We start from the raw sequence: 20,084 nt of genomic DNA, 5'->3' as shown, positions 1-20,084 counted from the left end.
ATTAGTGAGTAATTGTTGACTTAATTAAAGTAATTTTAGCATTTTTAGAAAGTGGCCTACAATTGTTGACCAAATTAGTGAGTAATTGTTGACTTAATTAAAGTAAACTTTTTCCATTTTTAGAAAGCAGCCACTTATAGTGGGACAGACGAAAAAGGAAATGTGGCCACTTATTATGGGACGGAGGGAGTAATATTTTTGGACTTTTAATTTAGAAAGGGAATTGTATTTCGTATTACCTTTTACCAAGTAAGATATTATGGTATGTGAAAATTATCACATGTAGCTATTTTATATAAAAGGGCTAATTGCAGCAAAAATCATATACTTTCTCGATTTTTGGTTTTTTCCCATGACAAAAAAAATCTGAACTGAAATACATCAATTGGAAAATTAATTGCAATTTTCCCCCACGTCCATTTTCCGGCGAGCTCCGGTGTAGCTCCGATTAAACGTGACATAATTCATTCCATCTGTCAAAATAAATTAATAACTAGGCAGCCACATAAGCAGAAGGGAAATTTCTCCGCCGCCTGCTGACTTGGACATCTGTTGAAACTTGCCGTTGCCCGACGAAGACGCCAGAGAGACGCCAGAAGTCATAATCAAAGCTGAACATCTATACTCCCGCCGCCATCCAACAAATGTTTTTTCCCCCAAATTCAAGAAATCCAAGAAAATCAAATCAAAAATCAAGAAAAAGATAGTGTAAGCGGAAGAACCTCGGTTAAATGTTCACAAATCTGTCCTTATCGCCGCCGCCTGAAACCCAAATTTCTGAAAGAGGCGCTGCAGATCTGGTTCTGTCTTCCTCCCCCTGCTTTGTCAAGCAATGAGCCCTAATTAATGAGAATAGAGGCGAGCGAACTGGGAGAGGAAAGGGGAGGGCGGAGGCGGTGTGTGGAAGCGGCGAGGCGAGAGGGCGGAGGTCAGAGGCGAGACGAGGGCGGCGGAGGTGGGAGCCAGGATCTGAATCAGTTCTCTCAAAACTAATTGTCGTGCCAACTGCCAATTGCCGCCGGCGTCGGGGACTCGAGGTGGAGTCACGAGGCTCGGGCAAGGCGACCGTTGACTGGTCTGCTGGCACAGGAGGTCGAGGTGACGGGACTAAAAAAGCTTCACTACCGCCGCAAAACTCCAATCCAGGCGACCGTTGACTGGTCTGCTGGCGTCGTTTAATTAAAATTAAAACGGCGTCGTCTCGTTCAATTCCCAACGATGACACGCTGGAAATCCGATTGTCACCTCGGATTCAATTTGGGAAAAAAATAGATGCTGAGGAAAATTGCAATTAATTTTCCAATTGAAGTATTTCAGTTCAGATTTTTTTTGTCATGGGAAAAAACCAAAAATTAAAAAAGTATATGGTTTTTGCGGCAATTAACCCTACATAAAAACATAAGTTTTACGGTCTCAATTTATAATATTCCCTCCGTCCCACGGAAAGTGGTGCGTATTCCTTTTTGGACTGTCCCACCGAAAGTGGTGCATTTTCTTTTTTTGGCAAAAATTAGACACCCCTTATTTTCCTTAATCACTCTCTTATTACATTCTCTCTCCTACTTTATCACTTTATTACATTCCCTCTCCTACTTTATCACCTTCTCTTTTCTACTTTATCACTTTATTACCTTCTCTCTCCTACACACTTAAAACACTAATCTACAACTCCTTAAATCCCGTGCCTAAAATAAACACACCACTTTGCGCGGGACGGAGGGAGTACATAAGTTCTATAGCTATTTTAGGCTTAAAACACTATAACACCTTTTGACTTTTTTATATTTTTATTTAACATTTAAAATTTTATTTTTATTTAAATTTTACATTTTATAACACATTTTTTTGTACACACTCTCCTTCTTTCTTTACACTATAACTGTCGCCGGCCAGTCGCCGGAGCCGCGTCATTCCAGTCGCCGTCGCAGCTCTAACCTTCTGCTTCAGCTCATCAATCCTGTCCAAGAAGACTTCACCTTTCTCCAATCCTGAGTTGCTTCTGACCAACCACTCATTAGCTTGTTTGAAAACTCATTCGAGAAAGACTTAAGATGCATTTCCAAGTTCAGTAAATGGGGCAGCCGATCCTGAATCAAAGAAATGGTGTCATACTTCCTTGGATCCACGTTGGATCAAAGTTTGCTATGGTATAACAAGAGAATTCGGCAGCAGTTTGATTGATAGTAATAGATAGTAGATATAAATCTTTTCTACAAATAAACAAGGAAAGATTATACTCACAATTGAGCAGGAGATCTAAAGCTGGTGACCATTAATGTAGATGAAGGTGCGATGGAAAATCTTGTGCCTCTCAGATTCAATCCGTAACTCCGGACAGTCGCGAATGTGCAGCTCCTGTAATGAGGTGAGGCGCTGCACAGAGGGCAGCCCCCTCAGCTTTGTACAATCAGATAGACACAACCTTGTTAGAGATGAGAGATCCCCAAACCATTCGGGCAATTCTTCTACTCCAAAATTCTCCAACTCTAAACTATAAAGAACAGTGAGATGTTGAATTGATTTAGGCAAACATTTCCAAATTTCTATCCCTGTCAAATTTAGCTCACCGAGTGATGAGCTGCAGCTTCCCAATATGCCATTAACTGTTTCTCGAATGGCCACACTGGTCTCTTCTGACCAATCCCTACTAACATCCATCTCTAATTTTCGCAATCTGCAAAATGGCCAAATCTTAACACCAGGAGTGGATATGAATTTAGGAACCCCAACAATCGTCAGTTGTGCTAGCAAGGGTGATTCTGCCAAGCAATCAAGAAAGCCGGGTAGATTCTGTAGACTCTTTAGGTCCACCATAGACACTTTCTGGAGCAAAGGCATGACCGACGACTCCACCATTTCCATCAGCTCTTGGCAATCACGAATCTCCAAACTACGAAGGGAAGGTAAGCTTCCACCACTGGCTGGATCCACTATGGACTTCAGATTTTGACAACCTTTTATAGTCATCGACTCCAGAAAATCGAGGGTGTTTAGACCATCTGGTAATTTACTCAACTTGGAGCATTGCCTTATATCCAACTCCTTGAGATTATGAGCCTCAGAGAATAACCAACTTGGGAGACATTCCAAGTTCTTGCAGTAGTACATCTTCAAGGATTGAAGGCAAGGAAATACCTTCACTTCATTGGCAAGTTTTCCTCGTCCCCACTCTCTCAGCTCAGGTATATCTGAAAATAAGATACTTTCAAGTGCTGGAAAGATGACTCTGGCACTACTATTGGCAATCTCGTAGAATGAAGGATCTATCGACCTCAAATTGCTCAATCTCCTCAAACTAAGAGATTTGAGATTTGGCAAGTGCCCCAGTATCGGGATTGCTTCACATCCTTGGCAGCGACTGAGTGTTATCTCAATCAACTTGTCAAGCCCTATCAAAGACGATTCATGATCTCCGACTTCCATCTTCTGAGTCCATGATGAAAAGCTTTTACCTTTGAATCCTATAATCTTTAACCTCTCCAGATCTGGGTGAGGTTGGAGGCCTTCCAACACAGCCTCATCATTTCTGTCTTTCTTTATTTTGAGCGGCTCACTGTTTCTTTCACCTTCTCCATTTTCACCCCATTCTAACTGCAGCTCCATTAAGTTTTGCTTCTCAGATAATTTTGCTTTCTTGGCTTCTTCACTGTCACGTACCTTTTCCAGATTCTCAATATATAGTTGTTTGAGATTGTCCAAACTCCCCAACTCTTCAATTCTGTATCCTTTCTCCTCGCCCACTCTAAACTTCAGCGCTTGCAGATTAGTTAATGCTCCAATCTCGGGAGGCAACTTTACACCACTCTGAATATAAAGATGCCGCAAACTAATCAAGTATTTAAACGTACTTGGCAGTTCCCTCAGAGATTCTGTAAATGCATTTAATGTTTGCAAGTAACAGAGTTCGCAAATCCAGTCTGGCAAACATTCAATTTGTGTTCTTGAAATATTAAGATGCCTCAAATATATCAACTTACTAATGGAACTCGGCAACTCTGTAACTTGATCACAGTTGAGAGTGAGAGCATGCAAAGATTTGAAACTTGAGAACATGGTGGTATCAGTAATTGCACCTTGGAAAATTAACGTACGCAAATTCTTTGCTGCTTCTTTTGCTATAGCTCCATCAAACAAATATCGAACTTGATTAATGTCATCTGAAGAACCTAAAACAGAACTGGCCAGATCATGCACAAGATCGTGCATCACACAACTTTCAACATTTCCATAAGCATCTCTCTCTGCAATTAGCAATAAAGAGTTGCGTAGAAGAACATTAAATAAAGTGTTGCCGATAGACTCCATGTCATTTCTTTGATCAGGTTGGAGAAAGCCTTCTGCCATCCATAGCTCAATCAGCTCATGCCTCACAATTCTGTGACCTTTTGGGAAAATCGAACAGTATGCAAAGCACATCTTTAGTGATGGTGAAGACCAACTATCAAAGCTGAATCTCAATAAATCTAACCCATGATATCTCTCAACTTCTGGAAAGCATTTCTCTTCGATTGAAAACCAATCTCGTCCCCACAGTGCTCCCCCAACTACATTGGCAGCTAACGGCAAACCCTGACATCTTTCTGCAATCATTCTTCCAATGATCTCAAATCCTGATGGGCAATCTCCATTTTCAAAAGTTTTTGTTTTGATTATGGACCAGCAATCTTCATGTGATAAGGCATTCAAATGATGAATATGAAATGGGTTAACAATTGAAGCAACCTTATTGTTCTCGGTAGTGATCATAATGACATTCCCCTTAGTAGAAGTAACTCCTGATATGGAATTTATGAAGTCTTTCCATTTCGGAAAACCCCCATTCCTATCATCTTCATTTCGAACATTATCAAGAACAAGAAGATAAGTTTTAGCCTTCAAGGCTTGTTGAAGCTTTTTGAGGATACTTTCCTCAGTCTCAACCCCATCAGTAGTTTCTGAAGTCAACATCGAAAGGATTGTTTCGAAAAGCATGACTGGATCAAAAATCCGAGAAACATGAACCCAGATATACAATCCAAATCGAGCCTTGAGGTTTTCATGATTAAAAACTTTCCTAGTCAAAGTTGTTTTTCCCATCCCATCCGCTCCCACAATTGCAAGGATGGAGAATATCTGTTCTTGTGGGATCTGGATCAGATTCCCAACTAGCATTGTCACATCATCATCTCTTCCAATAAAGATTGAATCACAATTGAATGAATCAGTGTCAAAGGTGGCGGCAGGAGCAGGTGCATTCACAACTACGCTTTCAAGGCCACTCCCTATTGCCTTTTTGTTCATAGAATCGAAAGGCGTATTGATTTGTTTGATTTTAGGAGCCGTATTTCGTGGACGTCCAATGTGATTCAAGGATGATAGTACCTTATCCTTATCCACGAGTGTCTTCATTTTGTTGACTTTGTTGTGGAGAAGATGATAGCTGAGTTCGTCCAAAACATCATCAGCGCCGAAAGCCACAGCTTCAAGCTCCCTCAACCAGGTCTTGACATCGTCTTTGGTGGAGTAGTTCTGGGCATTGTTCAAGTAGCCCTGAATCATCACCAAAGTCATCTGCAGCTGTTGGGCATCTTCATCCACACCTCGTATCAGAGACAACTCTTCCTTGAAAGTCTTCATCAGTTTTTGAACCAAGATTTCAATGACCGCACAAGACGTACCTCCATCCATGATTTCTCTGAGAGACAGAAATGCTTCTAATTAATTGTTTGTATTTTTTCATTTCATTTTTTCTATCTTGAAGATGAATGCTTCTAAACTTATGAATTACTACTTAAAGATTGTCTCACCTAAATTATCACCCTCACACATCAAATTAAGTGGATGTGAATTGTATTTCACTATATTCCATTATTAATTGGGTTAAGATGATGGGTGGGCTGGAGGTGCTTTATTTTTTTCTTTTTTCTTTTTTAAGTTTTTTTCCACATATCAAAAAAAGCCCTGGTGTCAATTTCCGACTGCCACAATGTTAATTCCGGCTGCCACAGTATCAATTTCAGCGCCGGCGTGAGAAAAAATCAATTACCAGACAAATTCGAGACACAAATGAAAGATTATGTATTTAAAAGTAGAAAAATAAAATTAGGTGCAAGAACCAATTCCGAAAAAACGTTATGGATTTACAGGCAATTAACCATTATTAATTTCACTATCTTATAACTATTTACTTAAAAAAAAAGACTCTACGTTCCATACAAATATATACACTTTGTCATTTTTATTCGTCCCACAAAAATTCAACTTCTATTTTTGAACAATATTCTTATTTTTCAGTCTCAACATCTAAACTCATTTACAACAAATATCCACTGTGAGCTATTTTCTCCACTCATAATCCAATAAATAATCCACTAGCAACCCGTTCAATTAATATTTTTAAAACTCGTGGCGTATTAAAAGTGATGAAGTACTATAATAAACTCTAATTAATACTCCACCCGTTCTTCAAATAACTTTCTAGGAAGAAATGTCACAAATTTTAAGTCTAAAAGTTGAAATGTAAGAGGTAAATAGGGTATTAGAAGTGGTGAAAAAATAACAATAAGTGTAAATAAAATATTGTTAATAGTGAGTATAATTCATTCTCAATAAAAAAAATAGTGGGTATAATTCAAAAAAAAAAAAAAAAAAATTGAGGGGCGAAGGGAGTATTTATCATTAAAATTGAATACTGAAACATGTTAGTTACCATCTAGTTAGATCAGACTAACATTGCATGAAATTTGATTAAGAGGGTGTTTGGCTGCTTATAAGTTTACGAGTTTATGAGTTCTTTGAAATTGTTTGGCAAAATAAGCTCCTAAAGAACTTATAAGCTGTAAAATTAAGCTTTAAGAGCTTATAAGCTCCCCAAAATAAGTTCTTCTACTACAGCTTGTTTTCTCATTTTCTTATAAGCAATACTCATTTTATAATCTTTTGAAACAAATTCTAAGCTCCATGATCTTATAAGCTTAGCCAAACAACCTCTAAGCTAAGCACGTAAATACATGTATACAGAATCCAGATAAGAAAAGATACAGATGAAAGGAAAATAAAAACGGAAATAAAGTGGGGAAATATCTCTTACAGTTACAGGTAGAAATGAAGCGGGATTGTAGCGCCAATTGAAGGATATGACTGTCAACGAGGATCTGCTTTCACCATTTTGTGTTGTGTTAGTGAGTCTGCTTTCATCCTTCTCCTCATCTCCAGATCTGTTTCTCTTTTTCTAATCTTGGTTTGGGCGAATACTTCAATTGTTTATTATTCGGTCTTTGTCACACATTTGTGCATGCCAGCATTACATTTACCTTTTTTTTTTTTTTTAAGATGAGTTTGTTTTTATTGTAAAAATTTTATTAGCAAAGAATAGACAAGAAAAGAAGAGAAGATATTATTTTTTTTCTCGTCTTTTTTTTATCATATGTTTATTAGAGATGAAAAGATTAAAAAATATTGAAAAATATTTTCACACTATATTTTATTAGGATAATATTATCTAATACTAGAGAGCAAAAATGGGTGAAATGAGATATTCCAAAAAATATTTCACTCGCTCTGAAAAATACTTTTCATTAGTAAATATGTGAGAATAGTGAAAAATTGATAAAATATGAGTTTTTTTTTTCTTCTCATTTTTCATGAAGTAAACGTACCCTAATTAATAAATAGGGAGGTCGAGATTAAGAAAATATTATTGAAATATACTATTCGAATGCCATTGTAATTCCTACGATAGGAATGATAATGGATTGAATTTGGATCGAATTATGCTAATATTAGATTTAGATCTACAAACTTTTAATCAAAGTTGGTTCAATTAATCGGATTGAAAGAAAATGAAATTTAGATTTAGATTTAAAAGTGTTGCTTCATCTAAAATATGATATTGTCGATAACATTACACAAACAACAAAAATATAGTGAAAACTTAACGAGACATAAGAATGAATTTTTCCATAAGTTGTGTTATAATTTGTGAATGTCAATACGGCAAAATAATTCATAAGACTTCTTGATGAATCTTTACAAAAAATAAACACCTAAACTAAATACTACAAGAACCGTTTTTAACTAGGCTAACAAACTGAGAAAACAGCATACTAAAAACAATGAAAATCTTCCTTACAACACTCGTGACTAACAATATCAAACTAGCGAGGAACAAAAGTATTATAAGGAATGTTATGAAAACACACTTTGCAACATACGACTATCGGCTCAGAAAAACTCTTAGATTTAGATTCGTACTGTTCCATCCAACAATATCCTTATTTATAGAACTTCAGATTCTTCCCTTGCATGTCTTATCCCACGAATCCACTTCCCACTTCAAATATACACTTTAATCGTGGGAGCTAGTTAAACCCTTAATTTACTTTGCATGATTGACAATATAAAAGATTGAATATTTGAGGGATTATATGGTTGATAGGATAATATTTATCTATCAATCCTTTGTTTACTTTATTTAGAGCACTCCCAACAGAAATCCCGAAATTATGCTCTTATATTCCTCCCTAAAGCTTTCCTATTTAATTTTAGGATCTCGATTTTATAAATGCATACACCAGATCTCCTATTTTCTACATAAAAACATTAATTATGTGTGAACCCTACTAATTATAATCTTTCTAATTAGGTAGGTGTAAAATTTTTTGTGGGCCCCATTCAATTTAGGGGATCTGCTGAATGCATTTTTATCTCATTTTCAATTATTTTAGCCTAAATTTAAAGTTAGTGATGCATTTAGGTGATCTGTTGGAAGTGCTCTAAGTAATCTACCATTTATTTTGCATGATTAAATAAGGATTAAGTTTAATTTGATCAAATTACCCTTATAGTTTTGAAAGCTAAATGAGAAGAGGTAGGCTTCAGAATTAAAGGTTAAAACATGTAATTTTGATACTTATCTTTAGGGCATTTTAGTAAATTCTAGTATAATTTATTTATTTGAAAAAGGGGGATAAATTGAATCCCACCTTTCTCGTGGGATTAAAATTAGAAGGAGCCATGGCTGCAGGCTTGCAGCAGCAGTGCACCTTAATTTGTATGGTTACCCTACAACTGCAAACATCACAAGTCATTAGTTTTCATGTAACTCCATAATTCATGAAAATGACAAAGTATATGTTCAAATGTTTGGTTACACAGCACATAAACATATATATGGGCTACTATACAATCCAAACCATCCGAATGAAAGGTATTAAAGCTTTGGTAAGAGAAACAACAACATTTTATCACCCAAATATAGTCCTCTGTTACATTTTGAGACTTCAACTTTACATGTATTTTGTTTTGGTTGGCGTTAACAACAGGAACTTTATCAAAACCAAATATTGCAACATCAACTCAGTGATTCTAGCAAAAATACGCATCAAACACAGACTACTATAATTCAATTATATCTTTTATAATAGGTATAGATTACTAGTTCTCACCTACCATAAGCTCACGTGGTTGAATAAAAATGCTGCGAAAGATAATTGAGATCAGAGATCAAATAAACACAAGATTTGCTAGGAGAGTCAGAATTTGAAAGATAACTTGGCAAGATAAATAAAAGTTGATCATTAAATAGGAGGAAAGATGGACAACGTGAATGCAGAGCCTTCGGCCAGTGTCTGTTTCTTTGCATCCAAAATGTCCTTGGCAGATTCAGCTGCAGATATGCAAGTATGCAACTCCAACTTTTGGAGGCTTGGTATGTCAGCTAGCTCAGCTGGAATTCCACGAAGCTTCTCACAGTTTTTGAGCACAAGGGTGTTGAGCTTGGGGTAGTGATGGGACGAAGCATTCCAATCAATTAAATCCGTGTCTTCAATGTACAAAAGTTCAAGACACCGGAAACCTCCATCAGCAGCCTCCCAGATGTCCCCACTGAACGCATAATCTTTTAGCTTGAGCACCTCAAGTCTCTTCAGCAATCCGAGGGTAGACATATGTTCCCAACTGAGGAAAGTAGCACATAATGTAAGGCTCGTGAGGCTGGGTGGGAACTGATGAGGTTGAGGAAGGCCACTCAATCCCCCTTCCCTCCCTGGGTTAGGATATACGTCGTTTATTAGTTTCAGCTTTCCAAGTTCACTCATATTCCTCAAATCAAAAACTCCACTCCTTCTGTTAAAAAGCAATGCCAATTGCCCACGGATGCCCAATTTCTTCAGATTGGGCGCCTGATGAGAGAGTTCCTCTGTGCAACTTTCCACCGAGATTAAGCCAAGTGTTTGAAGGCGCCGTTCACCTATTTCGCCACTTTTAGTTGACTTGAGCAACGTAGCGGTGGCATTTGTCTTGAAATGCCTCAACTGATTCATCGTCCATATATCCGCTTCAACTTTAAGCGTACGACATGTAGTGTCAACTATAAGAGTTTGTATGTTCCATAGCTGGTTGAACTTTGATGGAAGAACTGACAAGTTTGACGACAAGGCAATGTATCTCAAATGAAGCAGATTATACAGGTCAACGTCAATCTTGGTGAACTTGAAGGGCAAAACATCTAAAACTCTGAGCTGTTTGAAGCTTCCAATGATGTTTGAACTGTTCTCTGGAGACATGAAATATGTATCCTTGGATAAACAAACAAATGAGCTGACACGAGGACCAAAAAGTCGTAATGAGATAAAGTCCAAGCACTTAGAATGAAGAGAAAGGCGACGATACTTGACAGTGTAGGAAGTTGAGGGTGTGAACTGTCCGTCATTGTTGCACTTGATTTCTTGGAGAAAGTTTTCATTTGCAGCTTCAATGCAGCAGAAATCACGTACCATATCATGAACCCGGCATGTTTTGACCTTACCATAAGGCATAAACTTCTCGTTTCTGACTAAGTTTATGTTAATAAGATCCTCCAAATACTTCTCTGCAGTTTCCTCCAAGCTACAATCACGGTTTTCTTGTACGAATCCTTCTCCTATCCACATGCGGATCAATTTAGACACTGGAATTTCATAGTCCTTTGGGAACAACCCGAAATAGAGAAAGCATGGGCGCAAGTGGTAAGGTAATTTGTCATAGCTCAGAGATATAGATTTTTGCATGCGATCTGCCGGGTCATTCCCAATGGCATATGAGCTCACGTGATCGGACACTTTTTCCCAATATCTTCTCGTTGCAGTGGTAACTGAGCCTGAAGACCTAGTGGCAAGCATGCCTCCTATGACTGCTATTGCAAGTGGCAGACCATCACAACTCTTTGCAATTCGTCGTCCGACAAGTTCCAATTGAGAAGGGCAGTCCAGCTTGCCAAGTGCCTCCAACCGAAGCAGCTCCCAGCTTTCTTCCAAGTTAAAGAGACGCAAATTGTAGGGAGGTCTCGGCCGGCTCGCATAGTAGCTTACTCCATTCATACGAGAGGTGATCAAGACTTTACCTTTTGTATTGTCTTCGGGCAGAGCCGCATGAAGTCTATCCCAATCTGCAGTTTCCCATACATCATCCATGACGATCAAGAATCTTCCTCGCTTCAGAAGATCAGCAACCATATAAGCTAACTCATGGTCATTTTTGGCAAGTATATGGTCACTTATAGTGGTGAGTTGTTTGAGAATGTCTAGAAAGATATCTCTGGCTGAGAAATCCTGTGAAATAGAAAGCCATATACGGATGGGGAAGAAGCATTGGATTTCTAGATCATTATAAACCTTGCATGCCAATGTCGTCTTGCCCAGCCCAAACATACCAATCACAGAAATGACATCAAAATAGTTGGTTTCTTGAGTCAGACGGCGTATCAGATCTTCCGTCACATCTTTGAAGCCCACCACATTTTTCATTCTTGGTGGCCGAGGCTGTTTGAGAAGTTTTCCAGGGCAGAAATCCAATGAATACTCGAAGAAATTAGAAAAGTTACTGCTCTAGAAGAAAACATCAAATTTATATACTGTGTTGATGCAACAATCGATTAAATTTGAAAAACTTTGTTATACAATTTTTTATTTTACATAGGTACAAAACAATTTTTTATTTTACATAATAAGGTCTTTATTGATTTTCTAGAAATAGCTCAAACATATTAGGATTAATGAAAGTTTTTCTAAAAGTAGCACTACAAGAAACTATATTCAAATATATGGCATAGAAACTCCATTATATTAGATATTATTGTAATCAGAATAAGATATTCAACCTTTCTTAGACACCGCAGAAATATATTGATCAAATTTGGTAAGTGTTCATCTTTGGAATAGCAAAGGAAAGAACAAGAAAGAAAATACAGTGATATCCACTCATATTAATTATAATTCAAATATTTTATTGGTTTTTTGTTATTGGATATTAATTATATTTGATTAAGGATTATTCTTAAGTTATAGTATAACTTTGATCCTTTTTAGCCAGGCTTGATAATGGATCTTGGACCATATTTAAATTCACAGATCTAAATTCTTTTTTTTTATCTGAACCCTTCAAAAATAAGATTTGATGAATTTGAGTCAAGGCTCTAAATTTTGGATTCGGATCTGCATTTGAGGTACTCCTTCCATCCACAAAGAGTGTGTGGTGGAGTGGAGGGCACGAGTTTTAATAAAAAGGTTAAAAGATGTAATTTTAATGTTAAATGGTAGTATTGGACCCACCAAATTGTAAAAGTAAAGAGTATGTCTTTTGTAAATATTGAATGTGAATGAGATTTAAAGTATAAATGAGGTTTTTAAAAAAGGAAAACACACAATCTTTGTGGACGGACGAAAATAGTAATAAACACACAATCTTTGTGGACGAAGGGAATATGATTTTTGAGATTTTGATCTGGTCCACGAATTCATTTAGTTTATAATATATACTTCATTCATATCACAAGAGTGCACTTTTTTTATATATATATTTTGGAACGTTCCATAAAAGTACGCATTTGTCATTTTTTTTATACTATCCTACCACCAATTCCGTATTTTTAGCCCTACTTTACAATAAATTAAATTACTTTTTCCACTCCCAATATATTCACCTAACATTTATTAAAACATGCGTCACCAACAATTACGCACACTCTTATTAAACAGAAGTATTATTTTTATTTTTGTATCATAATACTATGAGTTCATCCATTGATTTTTCATATTAAAAAAATATCTATATTCGAAGATTTATTTATTTATTTTATTTTATTTGAATTTTGACCTTTCAAAAATAGGACTCGACGGATCTGAATCAAGGCACTAAATTTTGTATCTAGATTTGGATTATGATTTTTGAAATTCAAATATGATCCATGGATTCATTTAGTTAATAATATTATATATTCTTTCAATCCCTAAAATATCTTCACTTATTTTCATTTTTGTCTATTTCAAAACATCTTTTTAAATCTATTTTGGGGAACAATTCTATTTATTATTACACTGACAATCTTCACTTTTCATGGAATCCCTTCTCCAATCAATAAATACACAACTAATTTTTATTAAAACTCCTATCGACCCTCCTTAAGAAGATGTGTTAAGGACATATGGAGTATTATTTTTATGTCCTAATCATAGTATTGACTCTATCCATTGATTTTTCACATTCAAAAATCTATATTCTCTCGTCTTACAGCCTTGCTTCAACCATGACAAGTAAATATATTGTTGAACCTTAATGTGTCGTGTTGATTGATACTTGAATGATTGTGCATTTTTCTAATATTATAACTTATTTTCAATTATTGTTATATTTTTTAATGGATTATAGTGTAACAAACTTGTTTTTGAATAATTGTAGATATTTTAAAATGAGAGAAAGTAGCAAATAACCCTATCATATAACTCCTAACGAACACTTAACTTCGTCTAATATTTTTTATTTTTTTTAAAGTGAGTCACACTCTACGGATATATACTATCAATTGAGGAATAAGAAGAGCAAAATACGTGTAAGATCTATAATTCTTAGGGATGTTTACTTTGCATGATTGATAAAATGGATGATTGAGTGTTTTTATCCTCAAGAGTAGGATTACTCCAATCTCACCCTTTTAATGGGATAAGAATTAAGCAAAAACTAACTTAAATGATAAAAATAATCAAACGCATTGGAATATCCCAAAGTTTCAATCCAACAAAGTAAACATCTGATTAACCTTAATATTTTAATCTATTAAGGCTAATATTTCAAAGTAAAAGGCCTCTTGAAAGTTCCAATTCTGAGATTTATATTCTTATGTATCTAAATTTCATTTTTTCGGACTCGATCGATATGCAACGGATCCGAATCCACGTGAAAAAATTTGGATTTGAATTTGAAAGTTGCAAGATTCGGTCTAAATCCAGCCCTACATCAAAATAATCAAACAGCTAATCAAAATAAGCAGATTAATGGAGGAGTAAAAGGGTCACCTCAGGTTTTTCACGGTTGTCTGCACAATCGAAGCTCAAGATGTCGGAATGGGGCCAGCGCAGCTCGATCTTCTGTTTAATCCCCTTAACCCTTTTGTCAATGGCATGGAGATCTATCGAGGAGGAGCTCTTGGTGCTTTTTTGGTGGACGCCGTTGGTAATAAAGACGTCAATGATATCTTCGGACTCATAAACAAGATCTTGAATCTCCCTCACCACCACCTTCATAAACTCATCCTTTCTCCGCTTCTTCACTCTGTCCCTCAGAAATTCTCTGAAGAAGCGGAGATCGCTCTCCAGATTCTCGATTTCGCGCTTCGCACCTATGATTGAATTGGCGTGGTATTGCATGATCTCCTTAATGTTTTCAAGCAGGAACTCAATTGCTGCATCCGCCATCTCTCTCTTGATTTCTGTATTTGCAATTATTAGTCTTGCGCTGACTTCAAAATGTTGGGCTTTTCTCCTTCTCGAGAGAGACGCAGCCCAGCTAATCAACTGTAATGCATTGTGTGATATGGTTTATATATGGGTAATTTTAAATGTAGCCTTAATTTTACTCTTTATAGCCTCCTATATTAATAAATAATTAAAATTATATTTATTGTACAATATTGCCCTCATAACCACCGATCCTGTATTCCTACTTAATTAATTAAAAAAAGGGAAAAGTATCAAATAAGCCCCTGTCGTGGTGGCCCTTTTCACGTCTGGCCCCCTATAGTTGAAGGGGTATCAACTAAACCCCTGAACTAATTAAAATCGAATAATTTCACTCATTGCCCTAACGCCTAGTTTGACGCCGTCTGTGTAATTTAATTTAATTTTTTTGCGGGCCCCACACTTAACGGCCTCAAACTCCCTTTTTAAATTTGGGGCAAAATTCAAATTTGATGAACCCTAACTCGCGATAGGGCTTCAGAAATCGGGAGCATTTGCGCTTAGGTTAGTGAAATTGGTGAAGGGTTTTTCGATGTTCTTCGTCTTCGAGTAGATTCATGAGTTTCAATACCGTTTCCGGTGGGTGTGCGTCGAGCTCATGGAGCAGTCGACGTCAGTGCGATGAATGGGAGAATAATCCAAAGTTTTGTGCGTGCGAAGGTAAAAAGTGTAGGGCTTCCTTGATGACATCATGGACGGAAGAGAACCCCGGTAGGAGGTTCTACGGTTGTCGGAATTGGAAGGTATGTGCGTTGGTTTAATTGGTTGTGTTTCAGTTGAATTGTAAGTCGCTTGAAGTCCTTTTTTTCATGTTTTAGACAAAAAAATTGTGGTTATTTTTATTGGATGGACGAACCTATGAGTGAAAGAGCAAAGGAAGTTATCAATGACTTGAAAATGGAGAATCTCAAGCTCGTGAAGTTCAAGGGAAGCTCAAGGTCAACCATGGATGTGGATAGTGAAATTACTAAGCTTTGGGATGTTTTGCAAGCTTTGAAAGAATAATCAAGGAAGATAAGGAAGAAAAGTAGATTTACGACGTACATCTTGCTTGGCTCTTGGTTGATGTTTGCATATTTTGTTGTAGATTAGTTTGTCTATGTATTTTGATCTTGCTTGGCTCTCGGCACCTGTCTTTTTTATGTGATATAGGCATTGCCATTTTGGTTCTTGGTTGATGTAACATAAGTATTTCATGTAATATATTTTGCCTATGAAATGAAGTATATATTTGCCTATTAAATGAGGCATATTTCATGTATTATCCCCTGTTTTGTATCCAAAAATTGGTAACCAAAAACTGAAATTTCATACACCAAAGTAACAACAACTATAAACTGATCCTTTCTCAAAAAACTATAAACTGATCCACCAAAATTCATCATTGGCATGAAATTTCCATAAACAAAATAGTATAGCAATCACATGAAGTCTAGACTGATCGATGACATCCAAGCATAACAAGTTTTAACACAGAAAAACCATTAAAAAAAAATACAAGGTTTTGTTCCTTGCCAACACAAGTTTTTGTTGAAGCCATAAAAAAAACACAACTTTTTCAAGCATCCAAAATGCCAATTCAACTGGTTGATCCAGCAGTTGAATTCACATTTTTTCCTCGAGGTGACCTCCTGAGGATTGCTTGAACCTGCACCTGTTTTCCTTTGCCTCTTGGAGGCTTGAATGGATTGGAGGCAATCTTCCTTGCTTTTGAACTCTGTCCCTCTCCACCAGTTTGAAGTAGCTTTCTCTTTTCCTTAACTCGAGTTCATTTGGTATTGCAAATTTAGTGTTTGGATCAGCATCTCGGGGGGTTCTCTCATCTATCACAACTGATTGTGAGCTGCCACCCTATTACAAATAACACATCAATTGGTTAATTCTGAATAGAATATCTCTGACAGTGAATAATGGATGAATAAATTGGTTAATTCATGGACTTACATGTAGAACTGTCCTACCAATTTCAGGGTTAATATACAAGCCAACTCCAGGGTTAATAGAAGCTTGTGTTTCCTGTGTAACATATGACATATAAGAGCAAATCAATAATCAACTTCAAGATGAGTTGTTTCAATGTTAGAAGGATACCTGAACTGCTCTTTTAGGGCAGTTATACTTCTTGTGGCTCTCACTCTTGCAGATGCTGCAATGTTGTTTCTATCCTATCTTTGATAGCTTGTGGCTCTTCCTTGGCTCATTTTTTGCTCTGACTCTTACCTTCTTCGGCCTCCCAATTTTCTTCTTCATAGGTGGAGGTTCTATGGCATCAGATTCTCTAACATTCCAAAACTTCAAACCTGGTACAGGCTTGATGGAATGTTCATATGACTTCATGAATGTTGATTTGTGATACCAGTGGGACATCACACTCATGGGATCCAGAGATGAAGAGTACATGGCAGCCAGAGCATGACATCAAGGAATACATGTTAGTTCCCAAATCTCACAAGTGCAACTTTTTTTATCCAGAGAAACAGTGTGCTTGTCCATACCTTCCCCTATCTCGTACCCATCCTCACCATTCCATATTACATTGCAACACATAGATTCAGTTTTTGCAATTTCAAATAACTTCATGCAGTTTGGAGACCAATCACATTTCCAAGAGGCAACACTCCCCTTTCTATCCCTAATCCTAGACATGGCTAAGACTCTCATGTCTTCAAGCATACTTATGATTGGCTTATGCCTAGCCTGTATTATGTTAGAATTAAAGGACTCATAAATGTTAGTGTCCACCATATAAGTCCTGCACTTGGTTGATTGATATGCACGGCACCAATTCTGAGGAGGGTAGTGCATGAGGTCCTCAGCTGCACTCTTTTTGATGGAGCTTATCTTGGCCAAGCTGAGTTTGAACTCCTCATGAAAGGAGCTCTATGCTGCCATCCAAAATCTTTTTTTCAGCTCCTCCCCCCTCCATTTTTTACTCCAGTTGGAGTATATGTGCCGTGCACACCACCTGTGTTCTGCCTCTGGAATTTGGTTCTTCACAACTTCCATCAACCCCTAGCAAAACAAGCAAAAAAGCCATTGATTAGTTAATTCAGATGTGAATGCAAAATGTATATGAATAAGAAAGGCAATACCTTTTGCATATCACTCATTATGGTAACAGTTGATCCATCTCCAAGCTGGAGCTCTTGTTTCAGCCAACTCACAAACCAGCTCCAATTGTGTTTGTTTTCTTTATTCACTATTGCCCAAGCAATAGGAATCACACCGTCATTGCCATCTTTTTCAACTGCAGTTAGAAGGCAACCAAATGTTACACATTTAAGGTGACAACCATCCAAAGAAATCACGGGCCTACAACCCTCCTTCCAGTTCTGCCTGCAAGCATCAAACATAACAAACAGTCTCTTAAAAACCCTCCTACCGTTAGCCAATTCATCCTTGCTCAACTGAAGCTCCATCTTTGAACCAGGATTGGTCTCCTTCACTTTCTCAATATAACCCATCAACATGTTGAATTCTTGCTTGTAACTGCCTTCAAGCTTGGTGATTATTGCTCTCTTTGCTCTCTTACACTTCCCCATACTCACATGTAGTTTCAGGTGCTCTTTAACATGTCCCTGCATATCCTTCGCAGTGAATTTAGGATTCATGTAGACTGCATCCTTGAAATAATTTGCGAAATAAGATTGAGAATCACTAGGCACTTCTCTTTGCCTTGCACAAGTGTGCTCTGCCACTAGAGTTTTTATGATCAAACCCTCTTTATCCCCATCCATGGATGCAAGTAATATAAAGGGACAGTCCTTTTCACTGATGCATACAACTCTAACTCGCTTAGGTTCATTCTTCATGAACTTAAGCTTGTATCCAAATGTCACTGAATATCTTGCCAAAGCCTCCCTACAATCCTTTGCCTCGGCAAAGGTCATGCCTAGTGCAAAGTTCCCTTGCTCTCCCTGTTCTCCAGATCCTATCATGCGCTCATCATTCACTATATCTTCATCACTCTCTGACTCATTGTCACTGTATGTACTAGAATCAGAGTCAGAACCAACCCCCAAAGGATCAGCAAAAGTGTGATCATGCTCCTCCCCTTCGTTGTCACTACCAATTTCATTAACACATACCCCATCATCCTCTACTTGTATCCCATGATCACCCACATCCTGCCCAACTAGCTCATTGTCACCTAAATCAGCAGCCTCACCCTCATCTTCTATCTCCAAATCATGGATATTCTCTAATTGATCACCTTCTTTTTTCTCATCAAATAATGGTAAAAGTGTGACAGGGGGAAGGGGATCTCTTTCATGGTCAGCAAATAGTTGAATCTCCTCTGCTCCAAGACACTCAAAATAATCAAACACTTTCTTACACTGCGCATCACTCTTAAGCAACACTAAACCCTTTTCAATGGTGTAATCGTCATCTAGAGCATACACACTCCTAGGTTTACTATCATAACACTTAGCAAATTCTTCAAATATACGGTCAAGAGTCATTTTTTCAAAGTATTCTTCAATTTCAATAGCATTCCACCCATCATAAACCAATGGTGCAGTATCTGAATCCCTTTTCCAAAAATCCCAATAATTTAAAACGAATTTGAGACGGTGCATGCTGCAATAGAAACAAGTAGAAAACAACAAAACCAGTTCACATCCAAGGATTACAAGAGCGAAATCAAAAAGACCTAGAAAATTCAAAAAAAAAACATCTAAAGTTGCATGCTCTGAAAATTATCATGTTTCCACCAAAAAGAAGAACTTAGAAACAATACCTTGATCGTGATTTGGTTGCCTGACACAACAGCTTCGTCTTCCTCTCGCTCGTCTTCTCCGGAATCCACTGAATCAACGATGGGAGAAGGCAAAATGTTGAAGAGGGTGAAGCGACGCTTCATATGGCTATCGGTTGTTAAGAAGCCCGCCAATGTACTAAGTGTAGGGCCCGCAAAAAAAATAAAAAAATAAAATTAAATTACACAGATGGTGTCAAACTAGGCGTTAGGGCAAGGGGTGAAATTATTCGATTTTAATTAGTTTAGGGGTTTAGTTGATACCCCTTCGACTATAGGGGGCCAGACGTGAAAAGGGTCACCACGACAGGGGTTTATTTGATACTTTTCCCTAAATAAAATATTATTAGTAGTGGTGTAATGTCCTAAAATGAATATGAAGTTATTTGGAGGGACGCCCCAAAAAGAAAATATAGGAAGTTATTTGGGGGACGAAGGAAGTACTCCCTCCGTCCATGAAAAAGAGTCCCATTTAGGACTCAGCACTGGTTTTAAGAAAGTTATTAAAGCAGGTGTAAGTGGAGAGAAAAGTAAATTTATAGGGGTAGTGTTAATATGACTTTTAAAGTCCTTAATTC

The 20,084-nt window shown here is 37.2% G+C and overlaps 3 protein-coding genes across 7 annotated transcripts; all 3 read right to left on the bottom strand.

Moving 5' to 3' along the window:
* Positions 1-1,431: 1,431 nt before the first annotated feature.
* LOC130991764 (disease resistance protein RGA2-like) lies at positions 1,432-7,228 on the bottom strand. 2 transcript variants are annotated; one of them, XM_057916145.1, is made up of 3 exons: positions 7,070-7,228; positions 2,242-5,674; positions 1,432-2,087 (listed from the first exon to the last, which is right to left on the bottom strand). In XM_057916145.1, the coding sequence occupies exon 2, from the start codon at positions 5,665-5,667 to the stop codon at positions 2,257-2,259; it is 3,411 nt and encodes a 1,136-aa protein (XP_057772128.1). In that variant the 5' UTR covers positions 5,668-5,674; positions 7,070-7,228; the 3' UTR covers positions 1,432-2,087; positions 2,242-2,256. The 2 variants fall into 2 exon arrangements, with proteins under 2 accessions (XP_057772128.1, XP_057772129.1); XM_057916146.1 differs by lacking the exon at positions 1,432-2,087 and having other exon boundaries at positions 2,139-5,674.
* A 1,735-nt stretch (positions 7,229-8,963) lies between these two features.
* LOC130991769 (putative late blight resistance protein homolog R1A-10) lies at positions 8,964-14,835 on the bottom strand. Of its 4 annotated transcripts, none has more exons than XM_057916160.1 (3): positions 14,307-14,835; positions 9,532-11,777; positions 8,964-9,048 (listed from the first exon to the last, which is right to left on the bottom strand). In XM_057916160.1, the coding sequence occupies exons 1-2, from the start codon at positions 14,703-14,705 to the stop codon at positions 9,558-9,560; spliced, it is 2,619 nt and encodes an 872-aa protein (XP_057772143.1). In that variant the 5' UTR covers positions 14,706-14,835; the 3' UTR covers positions 8,964-9,048; positions 9,532-9,557. The 4 variants fall into 4 exon arrangements, with proteins under 4 accessions (XP_057772143.1, XP_057772141.1, XP_057772142.1 ...); XM_057916158.1 differs by having other exon boundaries at positions 9,532-11,843; positions 14,307-14,810; XM_057916159.1 differs by lacking the exon at positions 8,964-9,048 and having other exon boundaries at positions 9,198-11,777.
* Positions 14,836-16,160: 1,325 nt separating this feature from the next.
* Positions 16,161-19,316, bottom strand: LOC130991830 (uncharacterized). Its single transcript, XM_057916238.1, has 4 exons — positions 17,840-19,316; positions 16,839-17,759; positions 16,692-16,763; positions 16,161-16,598 (listed from the first exon to the last, which is right to left on the bottom strand). The coding sequence occupies exons 1-2, from the start codon at positions 19,208-19,210 to the stop codon at positions 17,628-17,630; spliced, it is 1,503 nt and encodes a 500-aa protein (XP_057772221.1). The 5' UTR covers positions 19,211-19,316; the 3' UTR covers positions 16,161-16,598; positions 16,692-16,763; positions 16,839-17,627.
* Positions 19,317-20,084: the final 768 nt, after the last annotated feature.

The sequence above is a fragment of the Salvia miltiorrhiza genome, chromosome 7 (assembly GCF_028751815.1).
Source record: "Salvia miltiorrhiza cultivar Shanhuang (shh) chromosome 7, IMPLAD_Smil_shh, whole genome shotgun sequence".
NCBI classification, from domain to species: Eukaryota; Viridiplantae; Streptophyta; class Magnoliopsida; order Lamiales; family Lamiaceae; genus Salvia; species Salvia miltiorrhiza.
This window is presented reverse-complemented; position numbering and strand designations above follow the sequence as displayed.

What these genes read in the sequence shown, in the direction of transcription:
- LOC130991764 (XM_057916145.1), bottom strand. Translation starts at nt 5,667, where the DNA reads ATGGATGGAGGTACGTCTTGTGCGGTCATTGAAATCTTGGTTCAAAAA.
- LOC130991769 (XM_057916158.1), bottom strand. Translation starts at nt 14,705, where the DNA reads ATGGCGGATGCAGCAATTGAGTTCCTGCTTGAAAACATTAAGGAGATC. An exon ending in ACAACCGTGAAAAACCTGAG is followed by an intron (nt 11,844 to 14,306) that starts GTGACCCTTTTA and finishes GTTTTCTTCTAG; the next exon opens with AGCAGTAACTTTTCTAATTT.
- LOC130991830 (XM_057916238.1), bottom strand. Translation starts at nt 19,210, where the DNA reads ATGACTCTTGACCGTATATTTGAAGAATTTGCTAAGTGTTATGATAGT. An exon ending in TAATGAGTGATATGCAAAAG is followed by an intron (nt 17,760 to 17,839) that starts GTATTGCCTTTC and finishes TTGTTTTGCTAG; the next exon opens with GGGTTGATGGAAGTTGTGAA.